Source organism: Heliconius melpomene, chromosome 21 (assembly GCF_056956725.1).
Source record: "Heliconius melpomene rosina isolate 202511_hmr_F chromosome 21, ASM5695672v1, whole genome shotgun sequence".
In the NCBI taxonomy this organism is placed as follows: Eukaryota; Metazoa; Arthropoda; class Insecta; order Lepidoptera; family Nymphalidae; genus Heliconius; species Heliconius melpomene.
In genome coordinates, this window is record NC_140409.1 from 7730067 (window position 1) to 7746828 (window position 16762).

The following is a 16762-nucleotide window of genomic DNA, read 5'->3' on the forward strand; positions in this document are numbered from 1 at the left end:
ACTAACTGTAAATATATCGTCGTAAATAGTATATATTTTAAAATTAACATATTATCACATATAACAAATACACAACGCACCTATAAGCTACAGAGGCGCCAGCAGTAAAAAGAATTAATTCGTCAGTACCCTCTTGTCCAACGCGCAATGTGTTAGCGCATCTGTTGTGAATCCAGAGAGACACTCGTCCACATAAAGCTGTTTTTGTATCTTTACCTTCTGCTTTCCACTCCAAAGTGGATGAACTGAGTTTATTTATTGAACTCTAAAAATAAAAAAAATATTACTAATAAAGGCTTAATATAAGCATAAGCTTTACAATTTATACGAGATTTTAATAACATTTAGTTTAATGTGATGTTTTTTTTTAAGAATATTTCGGATTGTCAAATTTATCGTTTATACAGAACACTTGTACAAAACGTATGCAATGAGCAGAATAAAGGTGGGTGAACACACATTTACCCGACTTCTTGGATTTTTTTAAAGGATGTTCTACTTGAAATACTCTATAGAAAATAGTAATAGTGTATAAAAAGTAACGGGTATTTACTAAGTCGTTTATCTATATTTGTTTTTAAAGATATTTGAAATCTCTAAGGGGACAACAGCTATATGGTTTACCTTACCTTATAGGCATAAACCCAATCATCAGCCACAGAGCGTATGGTGCTCACTCTAGGCACGTTTAGAGCGACGCGTACATCGTCCGCTCTCACCCGCACACGTGGCTCAGGGGAGGCGGACAGCGTGCCCTGTACGCGGAACTCTTCTATTAGCCGCTCCATACGACCCGTTGCGGAATCTATTATATCACTCCTGTGAATTTTTTAATTATTTCATCGGTAAGAGGCGGAGCTCAACGAAGCTCTTTGTCTATGAGAACGGAGAAAGGAAAAATACACAGGGATAGGAATTGAGTTTGAGATATTTACGGTCAGATGGTGTCTGGCTGCGCCGTAAAGGCCATTCTATTATTATATTATATAATTCAATTATTTTCATTGTTTTAGATAATTTTACATTATATATATCATAAGTAAACTTTATTAAAATATATAAAACATACGACAAATGAGTGTCCAGTAGCAGTCGGGTTGAAGCAGCAACAACGCAGTGTGCAGCTGAATTTCTTATACGCAAAGTTAATACTCGATGGCTGCGCACTAGATTGGGGGACACGTAGTAGCCGCCCAAGGGAGTTTTGTCTCTATACAAACTGTAAAAATTGTAAATAAAAAAATATAATATAATGTAATTTGCATAAACTTGTAATAGACTTGTCTTAGTAAAACTATCAAAGTAAAGCATAATCTAATTGTATAATAATTGTCATAATATATGATATTTTGAATATTTTAGGATTGTCCATAATGAACTACTATTATTTTATATAATAGGTAATTTAATATTAAAATAACATTAATTTCTTTTTTTGTGTTTGATTGTTGACAACCATCAAATAGTCTTATAATAATGTAATTTTAAACTTAATAATGATTAATTCTTTACGTGTATGAAACACTGTAAAACTACTGGATGTCCTTATAAATTATCGAAATTTACATTTTCACAGTAGTAGTCTTAAGTACTTTGCAATTACATTATATATTAAAACAGGGACGTAATTAAGTGTATGAAGTAAATAATTCAGTAGTTAATGCGGGCGAAGCCGCGAACAGGTCGCTAGTATTATTATAAAAGTACATATTGCAAAGTGAAACTCACTCAGTTATAACAGGTAAGGAGTTATGAGCATTTATCTCCATGACTGCCATTCGTAATGCAAATCGAGCTCGAGGCATAAGGCGAGGAGCGAAGTACGAATCCACTCTTAGTACACCTGATAATTGCTCCGCAGTCACCGTGGATGTCTTTTTGTAGTAGTCATTTCCTACTGGAAGATCTAATGACTGAAAAAAAAGATTAGTTAAATCTGTTTTTTTTTACATTCATGCTGTATACCGTGTGTAGCAGGGTAGAAAGGGGGAGTCAACATCACGACGTTCACCTTTTTATAGTTAAAAATTGTGCGATGCGCCACGACAGCCTTACTCGAATATTTTATAATATTATGATTAACACTTAGATATACATTCTTACTTTAAAAAAAAGCAATAAGATTTTTATTTAAGAATTCAATTTCAGATTAGAGATAATATTAATATTAAAATGCTCTTCAGTTCATGTTAATTTAACCAATGTCATATATGAATAATTTATTATTCAATAATTTGGATGTTGTGAAAGTACACTGCAAAGATGAATTAATTTTTGTCACTTACCAATGGATCTAATCTCGGCATAAATTTTTTAGAATCAAATTCAAATGACGGCTCTTGTTGTGCATCGTCTTCAGAGCAAACACGGACACGCCACATTAGCGCATATACAGCATCTAAAGCACAAAGATTTATTTAAATTTTAATAATAACACAATATTTTCATCCTTATTATTTTTCAGGTGGTGATGTAAAGATTTTTCAAGAATAAAACATTGTATTATTAAATATAAACAAAAACGGGGTATTACTTAGTTTATTGTACAAACCATGTGGTATTAAACTGAGCTGCATTTCCCGAGGCTCGGATACAGGTAGTTTGAAGTACGTGTGTGGCTCCCATCGTGTAAGCATTGGACAGTAAAGTTCTAGGGCGCATTCTACTTCCTCGTCCTAAAAAACGAAATTAAATTATTTAATTACAATTATAAAATAATTTTATCTCATTTTTTTCTATTCAGTAAAGTAAAAATCAAAGGTATAAAATACAAACTTTCGAGATCGAAGGAAATATTACTTTGTAATCGCAATAGTTGTGAGTTCAGATTGTACTAGGTAAAATTTTAAAATATTTTACTATTTTCAATCTAACTTCTGTATAATCCTGCACGCTGTTCAATTTCATTATTCAATAATAAACGTAAAAACAAATAAAAATTATAATTAATAAAGGTCTCAACATTTAAGACTTTCTCCTAAAAAGCGGAAGATAGAAATAATAAATATTAATACTGACTTGGCCTGGTATTGGATAAGCAATAAGCCTAGTAATGGCTCGCGGGTGTGGATACCGCCAAGACACAGAGTTGCCATAAAGTGTCACTTGATACGCCATAGGTAGTTGATCCCCCGACACTAGCTTAAAAGCACCGCTCCTGTAAAACGTATAATCTTTAAAAATAAATTATTTTCATATATTGCTGTTACATATGTCTCGCTCTGGTAGGAAGCTTTATAGGGTGTCGAGTTCCATCTTATAACGCGTAAAGTTTAAAACTTTGACTGAAAATGGCGAACGAAGAGTAACTAGGTTCCCTCTGCCTACCATGCAATATGCGAGAACAGTGAGAAGGCAAAAAAATACATAAAACTGCCGTAGTTGTATCAGATGTACATGATAGTCGTGAATACAACTGTTTATATAACGTAAACTATTAAACATTTATATAAGACTAGTGGGCGCGCGCAGCTTCGCCCGCTTATTTACACCGCGAAACACATGTTCAATGAAATATTTTTAAGAGCCTGTATTTAATAGTTTATAAAAATCGGTGGCGATTTAAAGATTTTTCCATACAAACTTTCAACCCCTTATTGGCAGTCTTAGGGGGTAAATTCTAAAAAACCGTGAAATACGTGTTCAATTAAATACTTTTAAAAATCTAAATCTAAAATTTTATGAAAATCGGTGCCGATTTAATTTTTTTTCCATACAAACTTACAAACCCTATTTCACTCTTTTAGGGTTAAAATTTTTCAAAATCCCTTCTTAGTGGATGTCCAGATTACGAAAGTAAACATCTGTCCAAATTCCACGTTTCTACGCACAGCGGTTACGGCTGTGCGTGCGTCTTACCTCAGTCAGTGAGGACAAGTCCTTTTATATATATAGACTATTGGTGATTGGTGATATAAAAACAAGATGAGATTTCTATACCATGAGAATAATTATAATTTATTTCAATCAGTGAATTAAAAAATTTTAGTAATAGTTACTATTAGGTATTGTAAATAAACATATATTTTAGAGATCTTTAAATATAAAATAACACCTTAAATCGTCTTTGTAGTAGTGATGGGTGGGATCACTGTTGTCTGCTGATTGTTTCGAGAAAAATGATGTGTTTGAAACAGGATAGTTCTGTTGTGTTGTACTGATATCTTCATGAAAAGAATTTTCATTGATTGTTGAAGGAGTAGGCTGGAAAATATATTATAATTTGGGATTTTAAATTGCAGTAAAATAGCATCGTTCAAAAGAAAAAATATTGGGACTTTATATAATTAAATGCAAAATTAACCGAGTAAATAAACAAATTAAAAACTGGTAGTCGGACTCGTGGACCAGGGGTTACGCATTAAGCTCAAAATTGTAGATCAAAGGAAGGTGCAACTTATAAAAAATTATAAATGTAACTAAAACGATAATGACAACTTAATAATGGTTTTAAATCTATATAATGGTTATATTAGTAATTCTCAGATTTCTTCCTTCATCTATACTGAGATTTCTCACTTCTTACCGAATTTTATGATTGTAATTCCATAGCAAGTATGTTATAGGTTTTTCTCTGCTACAAATAATTTGATAATAATTTCCACTTGATACCTCCACACATTCCTATATAATAAGAATCTTAACAGACAAGAGACAGACAAAAAAATATTACTACAACGGGTAATTTTTTTGTGTTACTTTGATAATGGCATAATAGAGTGACAATACTTACGTTTTGTAAATTGAGGGCACGTTTAATCACATTGTGTAATCTTATTGCAGTTTCTAAGTCGCTTGGGCGCAGGTCTAGTACAATGTGGTCTAGATCAAGTCCTACGCGGACAGTGGGTTCCCGTGTAGATGCACCACCTTCCGCCCTACGCCATGCATCCCACGTGGCGTCAGTCATACCACTACAAAAATATTTAAAAGATAGGTAGAAATATTTTATTATTGTTTTTTTAATTGTATAAACTAGCTTTCTTAATAATATTATACCATTTTTTGTATAATTGAAATTGCTATTTAATTTTTTAATAATTAATTGTGAAATTAATGAACATTTCGTCCATCTACTGGTCAATTTCAATGTCTGTAAATACGATATTTGTGAGTGATGATAAATATCGTATTTACAGACATTGAAATATAAATAGAAAATTAAATATAAGTATTTATTTATTACAGTTAGATCTACTTTAAACCAATCCTACCCAATCATAGCAGGTTGCAACACAACGTGGCGGCGTTCAGTTGCGGGTCCAGCTGACACTGAAAGGGCAGTAATGAGCGTCCTGCAGTTCACTCGGTCGGGACGTGAACCTGCGGCTACTTGCATGTGCCACGCCTCCCACCCCACCGTACCTTCTGACCCCCGCACGCCTATTTGACCCGTTTGTATTGTGATGCTCTCGATATGGTGGCTCACTAATGGTTTTATACAATATACATTATTAGTTAACAAAAAATACATATTAATATCAACATTCAAAAAGCCGGTGAAATAATATATTACAAACCCATGCCATGTTTGATTATGTATAGGAGCGGTGACGGGAGCGGTGGTGGATGTATTGTTTCCATTGACGCTGTTTCCTCTAACTTGGATATATTTTTCTTGACCTAGAAATTGAAAGAGACATCAATTTGTTTATTTGGTAAAGAATACATATGAAAGTATTACACCATTGCTTTTTTATATTTACCAGAGCCGTAATGCCTTTAAGTCTTTGCAGTCTATCTGTACAGACGTCGAATATAACAGGTCTCTCTACGTCCAGCTGCACAGTCACTTGGATGCTGGCACCGCTTAATGATTTATAGCCTAAATTAAGACAAGTATTAATTAAATAACTTTAAAAAGAGGATAAAAATCTATGAAACAAAATCGTAGTGTTATTAAAAATATGACTCAATTGCATCGTCAGCTGCAGTCAGCTTAACAATATACACTAACTGACTAATGACTAAGACTTGAGACTATTACATATTTAATAAAAGAACATTTCGCGGTACAAATAATCCCCCCCCCTCTCCCCTCAGCGTTCAATTTTAAACAAAATTATACATTTTCTAAAATATAACAACAATTTACAGGGGTTACCTGTAGATGAATCAATCTTCAGCGTAGCTAGCGCGGGTGGTATATCAGTGACGGGGTCCGGAGACCCGCGGGCCGTGCTCAGTAGGGGGGCGCTCCAACAATCCTCGTCCACGCCCGCGCCAAGTCCAATCCACGCGTTGAATAGAGACACCTGATTTAATTTTCATTCGCTTATTCACGCTTTATACAGCTAGTAGAAAGGCAGGCATCTTAGTGTTAAGTAGTGACCGACCGAAGATTCGGTTTCGGTCAGTTTCGGCCAAAAATCACATATTTTATTTTATTTCTCAAATTCAATCAGTAAAAGAACTGCTATTTAAAGTATGATAAGGGCAATGTTACCTTGTCTAAGTTCTCTCCGAACACAGTAAAAAGCAAATAAGAAAATCAAAAATATTTTATTAAGTTAAGTTACCTGAAGAGTCTTCTGTTTCTTTCTCTTCCAATAATATAAATTAGGTTGATGAAACGTTGCGTGGAGCAAAGGGATGTTACCTTCTATCTTTCTTGCAAATGGTAATGTATGCTTAAAATAAAATCAAAATATAATTGTAATTATAAATTTACATTGGGAATTTATTTTTTCAACTTAATATTGTATGTTGTTTAAACATATAATATTAGAAAAAATAATAATATCTTACTAATTGTTCCAATTTAGTTTTCCCGATATCTGCGTTTCGTACTGTCTCTGTAAGGCTCCTACTTGCCGACATTGAGTCTTTTCCTTCATCTTTTTTCTTCTTACATTCGTCTATTATTACCTGTAATATAAATAAATTAAAATAACAAGTCACAGTATATTCAGTTTGTTCTTCTATTAAGTATAGGTTATCCTATAATTTTAATTATAAAATTAAGCATAATAAAATAAATAAAAAACAGAAAAATTTAAGAATAATAATACTATAATTATGCTTACCTTTACCCTTGGCTCGGAGCTGGTCGGGATTTTGAATATTCCCGGTGGTGGTTTCAATTGTTTTACTTCGGGAGAATTGTTATCAACCACATATAGCGAAAAATCAATAACTCCCATTGTTATAAATACCTCTAAATAATCAGATGCTATTGCACTACAAGAAATCATTAATAGATATAGAAACTCAAGAAAAGTAATAATGAATAGATTTATAAGAAATATAATATTTTCTGTTATAGTATTTTAGTTGTCCAATTACTGCATGACTAAAAATTAGATTTATGCTTAATTTAAAACTTTTTACTAATTTTGTCCTTTTAATACACGACACCAAATTGATACAATTACATGTTTCATGCATCTTTAAAATGTATTATTTTTATTGTCTATACCCATATTGTCCTTTACAATAACTATTGCTATTATAACAAAAACAATAAAACTCACGTATGATCAACCGACATGATGGAGACAGATTTCTTTAGAGGAGCAGAGTCCCGACGTGCTTTGTACGTGGACTGAGAAGTTACTGTTTCAACTCCAGAATCGATTACAAAAGTGCGATTCATCTCTATGTTGCTTGTTGGAGATTCTGATCGAAGATTAATTTAATTGTTATTATAAGTTCACAATTTTATTTTATGGTCAATTTTTAATTTATATTGGGAAATTAAAAAGTTATAATTTCAATATTATCATAACAAATACAAAATCTACGAAAGTCTCAAAGTAGAAATAACGATCTATGTAATTAATGAATATGGTTTGTGGATTAATGGAATAAATTATACCTTCATTAAGAACAGTCTCACTGTTAGTGGGAGAGGACTCCATTATCAAATCTTCATTTTCAAGAAAAGATGCATATGGGCACGTTGTATCTTCATCAAGAAGCATAGAACTGTCTGGTCTAAAAGTGCAAATTTCATTTTAATTTATCTTTATAATTAAATGCTTTATGTAAGTGTATTTGTACTAACTTGTTTCGAACTATACAAAGGATGCTCGAAGCAAGCGTCTCTATCAGTTGTAGCCGCTCTACGTCGATTTCTATGGAACAGTCAGAGAGAAGGTTGAGCTCAACTGCAGGCCCGCTAGCTATTGCACCACAACTGTATATTGCAGGCGCTAATATACAACCCACGTCCACACTGCAAAATGTACAAATATTTATTACTTTTTTTATATAGCGTTCGGTATCACGCACAGGACGATAGGCGGCCGAGCGCAATAAAACGATGGCTGGTAATCTTGAGAACAGCAGTGAAAAAAAAAATCACTTTTTATTCTAATATCGAATGAAATAGTCATAGTTTTAATAAGAATTTGATAGAAAAATTTGTACTGTTGTTTCTAACATTATAGAGGTAGAGATGAGCTCATGACCGGGTTTATCAGCTATTACGCAGATTCAGTAATTTTTCGAGCATATAGTTCTTACGGCCCAGTTTTCTGGCCAATCGAAGGCAACCTTAATAAAAACTCTTTCTGTGACTTTGATTTGCGTGTGCATTAGTTTTACCTCAATATTCAATTAAATAGATTCCATGTTCTTTATAAGCCCATATTTCGGGAATTTCCTTTCCTTTCCTTTTCCTGTTCGTTCGTTACGAACAAAGATGATTAACAATTATGAAATTATTAATAAAACATATTTTATTTACTTACGAATGTAAAATTGGAGTTATTACAGGTGACACAACAGGTTGACTCCATTTCAAAGCTGGGTTTTCTCCACCAGTACCTTTTAATATCTCAGATTCTGTTTCCTAAAAAATGTTTACTGTTTTATGCAAAAAATCTATAATCCATACTTTGAAAAAGCTCTTTATATAAAAGATTTTTAAAATTTAAGCCATACCTAAAGAATTTATATGTATAATTTATTATATAACAGAAACGAAATTAAAAAATGAACACGACAAATATTTATTTAATAGCTTCACGCTGTAGGTGTATTCTGATATAGAGTAGAATAGCATTTCCTTTACGCCTCATTTTTAAGACAATGCGTTTTTAAGAAAAATATTTAATTTAATTTTTAACGAAATGATTTTGATGATAATTAATTACCTCTTGATTAACGAGTTGACTAAACTGAGCTGATCTGACGGCAAGACTGTTAATCAATACTTCGTACTGCTGTCCTTCTAGTCCGGGACCGGGACCGGTCCATGTGGACTCTACATTTGCATTCACCGATTGTCTGTAATAAAATAATATTTTAACAAATAATACACAAAAGCTTACTTTAATATCATATATGAAAATATTATTATATTTACGAAAATATTATTATTTTAACAAATTATTACCAGTATTCAATTTACAGATTACAATCTGTCACCCAAAATTTCGAAACATAGGAATTCGTAAATTAAAGGCTTGTTGCTTTACGGCACGGCCATAAACCAAAGGATATACCATAAAATATAGTAAGACTTCAGAAATAGGAAGTATTAAGTTTCTTAATTTAACGCCTTCTACGCCAAATTTAAAAGCAATGTATTATACTATTTTAGTAAATATCTCAAAATATAACCATTACCTGCAAATAGGATTTTCCGGATGTGGACTGATGGTTACCTTACCAACCTGATAAAAAATATATATTTATAGGAATATATTATTATTACAATTTAAAAACATCCATTTTATTTTGTTAATATAATATTTTTTGCGTTACATGTAACATACCATTAGCATGAGTGTGTCATCTTGTTCTTTTTTTTCCTCATCTTTAGTCAACAACAATCTCAAACCACCAGCGACAACATAGAGAAATGGCCATTGCCAAAGACTAGGGCTGAAAAAAGAATTTTGTTTTTTTTTCTCCCAAGTCTTAACGAAATAACATTAAGAAATCAAGACATTAAAAATATCCTAAAAGTTTTATTATTATCAAATCTATTTCAATACCATATATTTAATTAGGTGCTACACAGGTGGATTTTTTAATACAATTCATAATACATCAAAATAGATTTCATAATTATATTTAAGTAACTTTAGGATATTTACAAACCTCATTTACCGTAACATAGCTGTTCGAAATATCCTTCCACCAAGTTGAAATAGAAACCACACAGCGTAGGAAGATGCAATTTGGCAAAACACACATGCCTAAGTTTCATCTTCCTACGTTGCGTAGTATCTGCTGTGCATTGTCTGCCAGTATGCAAATATATTTATACATACGGTAAACTAAATATCCATTACCCAGTTTACGATTTCAAATGCATAGTTGTGTGTAAATGAAGTACATATGTATATGAGAGTTATTAAATGCTTCTTACTTTTCTACTACTAGTCCTTTTACACTAGTAAAGTATTCTATAGAATACCCAGATTTTATATGAAAAATTGCGTAACACTGTAAAGAAGATAAAAATCTTAAAAAACGTAGTGATTGCCCACTTCTAAAACGATTATAAGGGAAAATTTAAAATAGATTTGTATTAAAAAAAACTGTTTCAAATTTAGTTACATTTTATGCAAGAATAATGACACAATAAAATATTCTAAATCTACTATTGTATAATTCTTGACAATTTCCACTATTCCGTTTTTTATAAACGCTACCAATCTGTCAATTCAAATTTTACATTAAAGTATCAAAAAATCATCTAGGGAGTAATCAAACTTAAATAATACTAATAATAGTTAACTGGCACCCTTTTCCTTAATTCGGGCAACCACTATAAGTGGGCAATCACACTGTGGGTTACTCGGTTTATCATATAGCATTTAATACGCTAACCTGGCTTGTTCAGTACTAAGGGAGCAGAGCGTTTGCGGCCTTAGCTCGTTCAGCCATGACATCGCGTGTTCTAGGATACTCGGCTGTAATACCACTTCGAGAGGGGCCAATGTCGCGTAAACCTCCCACATGCTATCTACGCTCTGGAAAATATAGTTTTTTTTTTCATTATAATAATTACAATAAACCATAATCATAAGTTTTATAGCAGCATTACGTCAATCAACAGGATTTAAAAGACAATGGAACATTTTGTATTACAGTAGACACTCGATTAACCGGATTATTTTTGTCGTTTGTCATTAGGATAATCGAAAATCCGAAATAATAAGATCTATACAGAAAAGCTGGTTTTGTGCATATGAAGTAAAAAATTATTATAATTAAAAGCAGCAAGCACATATTAACGAAAATCAATATTTATTAAGAAATTATTAAAATTTTCCAATATAAGATTTCATTGTAGGAGGTTGTATAAAATTCATGTTTCCACGAATTCTTCTTTTGTTTGTTATAACTGTAATAAAATTTATAAAAATTGCTCTAAAATATACTCACTGTATTCTGTTCCAATAATTTAGAATAGAGTTCTTTCCAACTGACGGGTAAGTTTGATATTCTGTAAGGTAATATTATTGTAATAAGTCTATTTACGAATTATTATTTAATCATAAATTAATTGAACTAAAATAATAAATCACAAACAATTTTTTGTACTATAGTTATAATTTAGATTCTACATGCAGATGTGTGTACTATCCGATCGAATAAGAGCGCCGAAAATGAATTTATTTATTTTTACAGACTATTTATTTAGTTCTTACCTATCAAGATAGAAACTAGTATTAACTGTTCCCAGCTTTCGCCCGAATAGACAAATTATATGGTAAGTTGCGAAATTTAACATCACTCTTTTCTTACCAAAGCCAAATATTTTCAATTTTTTTTGCTATATTCGCAAAATACCTATATCAAGTAAAATATGAAATACCTTGCTTGTGTAACAGTTATAGCGAGAAAATGATTCTCCTCTTTAGCATCTATAGGCTCCCGGACTTCGAGGATACGTCCACCCAAGGCACCTGGAACCCACTCGTCGCTGTCCGTGCTGATAATAAATAATAATTTTGATCAAAAAAATATTGTAAGCATAATTTACTTATATTGTATATGGCATTATTTTTAAATATCCCCTTTACATTAATAGGTCACTGTAATGACGAGGACGTAATTTGAAATTGTGTCCATTACCGATTGTATTAAGTGGCGCTAGTATGCCGTGTCTTTTCCGGTAGATTTAAGTACAATACAAGGTGATATAAGCACAAACGACACGACCCTCGTGTTCATTCATTACGTTCTAAGATATAATAATATAATAGAATTATGTATAACAAGAAGGAATAAAATAACTGTATTAGCTGGATTTTGTGTCTGATTTGTTGGTTCATCCGACAATATTTAATTCATAATTGATTCATGTTTAATTTTGTTAATTCATTGAAACTATAAATTGAAATAGCCCTGTACGTTACAGAGATAAAGCTTACACAATAGCATTTTATTGGCTCACCGTTTATAATGTTTAATGGATGCTGAAGCAACTTTGACTTTTAGTTGGTTGTAATGGTTTTGCAAGTCCACTGTATTGATTATATCATCCACGTCGAAAACGATCTTCACCTGAGGTGAGACGACCACGAGGGTCGCTCGACTCACAACCCATTGGAACCAAAAGAAAGTTTTTAATTTCGCATCTAAAATCAACGAAAATATGTTTAAGATAATATTAATATGTTGTATAGTCAATTTTGAAAAAAAAAATGTACTGAGGAAATAAGATATTATTATTATTTTATATAGATGATGGACAATAAAGTATTATTTAGTTTACTTTAAATTTTACCATCAAACACATTAGGACGCAAGTTGTTTCTATATTTCTTATTATCCACAATCAGACTTAAAATAAAATAATTTCTTATAATTATTAATTTAATCTTATGAATCAAGCAAATTCTCGAAATATAGCTCCTATGGAATTTTTTATAAAGAGATACCCGAATCAGTGGGACGAGCCTCAAAAATGCTGATCAACTGTTCCGAGCGATTTTCACTCGCTGTTTCTTCCGATAGACTTTTCCTTGTTTCCACTTCTGACACAGATCTAAAATAAAAACAATGTACAAATTATTCAATGTTTATAAATTATTTTTATTTATTTTAAAAGCATAAAAAATATATTTTTACCTCATAAGTAATTTGTGAGAGCTACCAAACGAAGAAAATGTTTGTATAGTTGTAGATGTGACAGGTGGTCTGCGTAGTAACGTGGAGATGTGAGAGAAACAATGTAAAGCGGCGGCGACGGTTAGTACCTTTAAATTAACAATCTTACATAGAAATATCAATCTAATTTAACTCTATTCTTTATGAAAATTTGCATAATAAAGGAATGCAGAAGATCAGATTTCTTTGTACACACTCTACCTTACTTTATACATACACAGAAATATAACACATAACCTAAGCCATCACGTATTTCATCTTTCATATATTAAATATAAACATTTACAAGTTTTTCATATTTACCTGATCTTGATCTAATTTTATTTTTATAGGCGGGGTATCGGCATGAAGATACACACCCAACGACACGACGGGACCAGTCGCGACTGTTGTCAGAACGTGCGTGGGCTGAGGGGCGGCTTCAGTTGTTTCTGGCTTTAAAAATAAACACAGAATGTACGTGTTCCGGAAGGCACCTTAACTTGAAACACGTTATAGTAGACTTATTCTTTCTTTTTTCAGCTTCACGCTGTATCCCGCGCACAACAGGGTAGACAGAGGGAGCCTAGTATTAAGACACTCCGTTCCTCATAGTATACTTATTGAAAGCCTTTAATATAATATAAAAATATTTTGTAGTTTCTAAGATACTTATTATATCTTATAAATTGCACATTTTTAATAGAGTTAAACAACTACTTTGTGTTTCTTTAATACACAATTGAGTAAAAATGATATCTGTCAGTTATTTGAGATTTTATTTTCTTTAAACTACCAATAGGTATAAAAAAAGAAAAAATACATACCTTAGAAACAAACTACATTTTTTTAAATTTAATTTTGAAGGTCTACTATGAAGCTTTTTAGAATTATCCATTCGTTTCGAGACATCTGTATGTATATTTTTCTATTATTTTATTAATAATTAAATGTAAAATTACACTATATTCTCAAATTTCTAACTAATGTAAGTTATAATATAAATACTACACAAAAATATTCTTTTGGTCGCTTACCTCAGGACTATCCTTCTTGCGCCTGAAAAAAAAATTATTTTAAATGGTTTGTTACTATAAGTAAATATTGTATTTTATTAATTAGTTGATTATACCTTACGGGCCCTCTGATAAATTCTTTCAACGAAGACGGTTTGAAATCGATGCCACCCGTGAAATATTTGGTCCTCTATAAAGAAAATCGTATTTAAAGCAAAATATAAGAATTAATATTAGATACAAATTAAATAAGTAATATAAATAAACTCTTTATCCACAAAAATACCTCTTCCTCCTTGTGCTCTGTGTGTTTAGCTTTCGATTCAGTTTTTTTAAAAGCTTTAATTTGCAACGATTTTGTGACAACTGACAGTGTTACAGTTGTGGTGATCATGTCTAAGACTGTCCTGGGCATGACCAGTCTTGAAGCCTTCAATTGAGATTTAAGTCCAGCAACTGATTTATCCCTTCCAGAACGTTCCGTACCACCTCTGACTTCTAGAGTGTAACAGGATACATCAGCGAGGCGGGTTTTCCATGGAAATGAATCTTCTTTTGCTAGTATAAGAGATTAAATTAATTTAATGGTGAGATAACATATTTTTTACACTTATATTTAATATTAATGGACCTGTGCGGGGCTACGCTCGCTTGAACTAGAAATATAAAGAAATTGAAAACTAAAGATTCAGTCAATTCAGTAAAACATTGACATAACTTCTTTATTTATGAACCGATTGTAATAAAATAAACCCTATATGTTTTCGGAAGCTTTCCATAATCCAATAGTGAAAACCGCATCTAAATCGGTTAAGCCGATTCTGAGATTAGCGATTACAAACACACAGACAAAAATTAAAAAAAATATTATTTTGGGTTCTATTACGTTAATAAAGGTTCCCAAAACCATTTTTTTTTAATATCTTCGAAGTACAGACCCTCTTACGATTTAATTATAAGTATAGATATAGGTGAAAGTACGTGGATAAAAGGATTAAAAAATATATGTATTTCAAATATATTTTAGCCGAATAGAAGAAAATAATATAAGCTAGTATTTTTTTATTAATAATCGTTGTTGTAATACCCATAGCCAAGAGTTTTTTTAACAATATATAAAAATATTACAAAATAATTGGAATATGTTAACAATGGACATCAAGAAGTTAAGAATATTATTAATTTTTTAAATTGTATGAACCTTACCATTAGGATCACGTTTCTCATATGTAGGACGGTCTTGTCGAACCTCCTGCCAGAGGTGTTTCATTTGAGAATTTGAGTGCATCGACAATCGCCCAAGACTAAAACGTTTTAAATCATGAATAATAATTATCATTTCTATATAAAAAAATCAGCTTCACGCTATATCCCGCGCACAGCAGGATAGGCAGAAAGAACCTAGTGTTAAGACACTCCGATCTCCCACTTTCTGGCTAATTCTGGAGGTATTGCGTGTTAAGTGGCAGAACTCAACGCCGCGCTTTGCCTCGACACCAGAGCGAACAAATGGAAATATAAACGTAAATAAATATTTCACTTCCTCGAGTGGGAATTGAACCCACAACGGTCGTGTTACAGTCACACCCTTGTGCCGCTGGGCCACGACGGCCTCATTTCGATATTTCTATTAAAAAAATAATAATTTTACAATGTTTGTTTGTTCCTGCACAGATGTATGTAACGTGGTACGAAACGTAATACAAACTTACTTAATAACGAATACACGGTTCGCGATCGCAGCATGTCTCTCCATAGCGTCCCTAACCGTTACACAATCGAGGGCGGACACTGTGGATGACGTTACGAACACTTGTACGAGGCCTATAGAGGCCGTCATCAGCAGACGATTGAGACGCTCATGAAGTTTTAGTAAATTATCCCCGCTCCACCAGGACTCGGTCACTTGGGCCTAAAAATTAATTTTATTAATTATCCGTGTAGGCGATTACAAGCACTTTAGAATCGTAAATTTATATAAAAATGTCTGACGATGGATTTATAGGAAGTATATCTGCAAGAAACTTATTACTATTAGTTGTTCTTTTAAAATGTATAACAAATATTAGCTTCCTGTGTAAATATCAACAGGATTTAATAATTATTGTAATAATCTTGGATAGAATTGTAAGCCTTATCAAAAAAAATTAAATTACGCCTTATAATATATAAATATATTTAATATTTATATCTTATAAAGCGTGTATATCTTTGACTTTAAATTGATCAAAATAATGGCAAATCCAAAATTACTTGTAGTAATCTATTATAGGATAAACCTGGTCCTTTAAACGATTCGGTAACTGTATGAGGTAAACTAGGAATGATTAGTTTGTTTTTAGTTCTTGTATTAATATCGTGACAATATTGTTGTTAATATATTTGTAAAAATTTTTAGAGCTTCGCTTTTATATTTTAAAAATAATAATTGTTATCCATAAACAAGAATTATGTTGTTAAAAGAATACATACGGCCTTGTTGACACGCTTGGGTTCTTTTTTCTCACTCCTCTCACTGCTTGACTCCACACTTCTTGGCCTTACGTGAATCAATTCAGTGCCTGAGCCCGAGCGACTTCCTCCTCGACCGCTCGAAGACTGTAATTGTGTTTTTTTATTTAATTAATTTATAAATAATATATTAAATTGTAATTTTATCTCAAAGTCAAATTCAAAGACTTTTCAAAACTTTT

At 31.9% G+C, this 16762-nt stretch overlaps 1 protein-coding gene across 3 annotated transcripts in view; it reads right to left on the bottom strand.

Annotated features, from left to right (window-relative positions):
• Vps13B (vacuolar protein sorting 13B) overlaps positions 1-16762 on the bottom strand; it is a 46660-nt gene that overhangs the window by 20053 nt on the left and 9845 nt on the right. For all 3 annotated transcript variants that reach the window (XM_085205618.1, XM_085205619.1, XM_085205617.1), the window contains exons 20-55: positions 16542-16667; positions 15782-15981; positions 15276-15373; positions 14356-14627; positions 14186-14259; positions 14091-14112; positions 13378-13509; positions 13036-13163; positions 12846-12952; positions 12359-12542; positions 11777-11893; positions 11344-11404; positions 10786-10928; positions 9723-9831; positions 9574-9620; positions 9099-9231; positions 8694-8794; positions 8006-8176; positions 7817-7935; positions 7473-7617; positions 7026-7179; positions 6748-6867; positions 6519-6629; positions 6104-6254; positions 5706-5824; positions 5520-5622; positions 5214-5427; positions 4733-4913; positions 4055-4203; positions 3019-3157; positions 2552-2675; positions 2286-2398; positions 1729-1913; positions 1070-1219; positions 630-819; positions 81-265 (exon numbers count right to left, since the gene is read on the bottom strand). In XM_085205618.1, the coding sequence (XP_085061744.1) occupies positions 81-265; positions 630-819; positions 1070-1219; positions 1729-1913; positions 2286-2398; positions 2552-2675; positions 3019-3157; positions 4055-4203; positions 4733-4913; positions 5214-5427; positions 5520-5622; positions 5706-5824; positions 6104-6254; positions 6519-6629; positions 6748-6867; positions 7026-7179; positions 7473-7617; positions 7817-7935; positions 8006-8176; positions 8694-8794; positions 9099-9231; positions 9574-9620; positions 9723-9831; positions 10786-10928; positions 11344-11404; positions 11777-11893; positions 12359-12542; positions 12846-12952; positions 13036-13163; positions 13378-13509; positions 14091-14112; positions 14186-14259; positions 14356-14627; positions 15276-15373; positions 15782-15981; positions 16542-16667 (4877 nt within the window). The remainder of the gene's footprint in view (positions 1-80; positions 266-629; positions 820-1069; positions 1220-1728; positions 1914-2285; positions 2399-2551; positions 2676-3018; positions 3158-4054; positions 4204-4732; positions 4914-5213; positions 5428-5519; positions 5623-5705; positions 5825-6103; positions 6255-6518; positions 6630-6747; positions 6868-7025; positions 7180-7472; positions 7618-7816; positions 7936-8005; positions 8177-8693; positions 8795-9098; positions 9232-9573; positions 9621-9722; positions 9832-10785; positions 10929-11343; positions 11405-11776; positions 11894-12358; positions 12543-12845; positions 12953-13035; positions 13164-13377; positions 13510-14090; positions 14113-14185; positions 14260-14355; positions 14628-15275; positions 15374-15781; positions 15982-16541; positions 16668-16762) is intronic.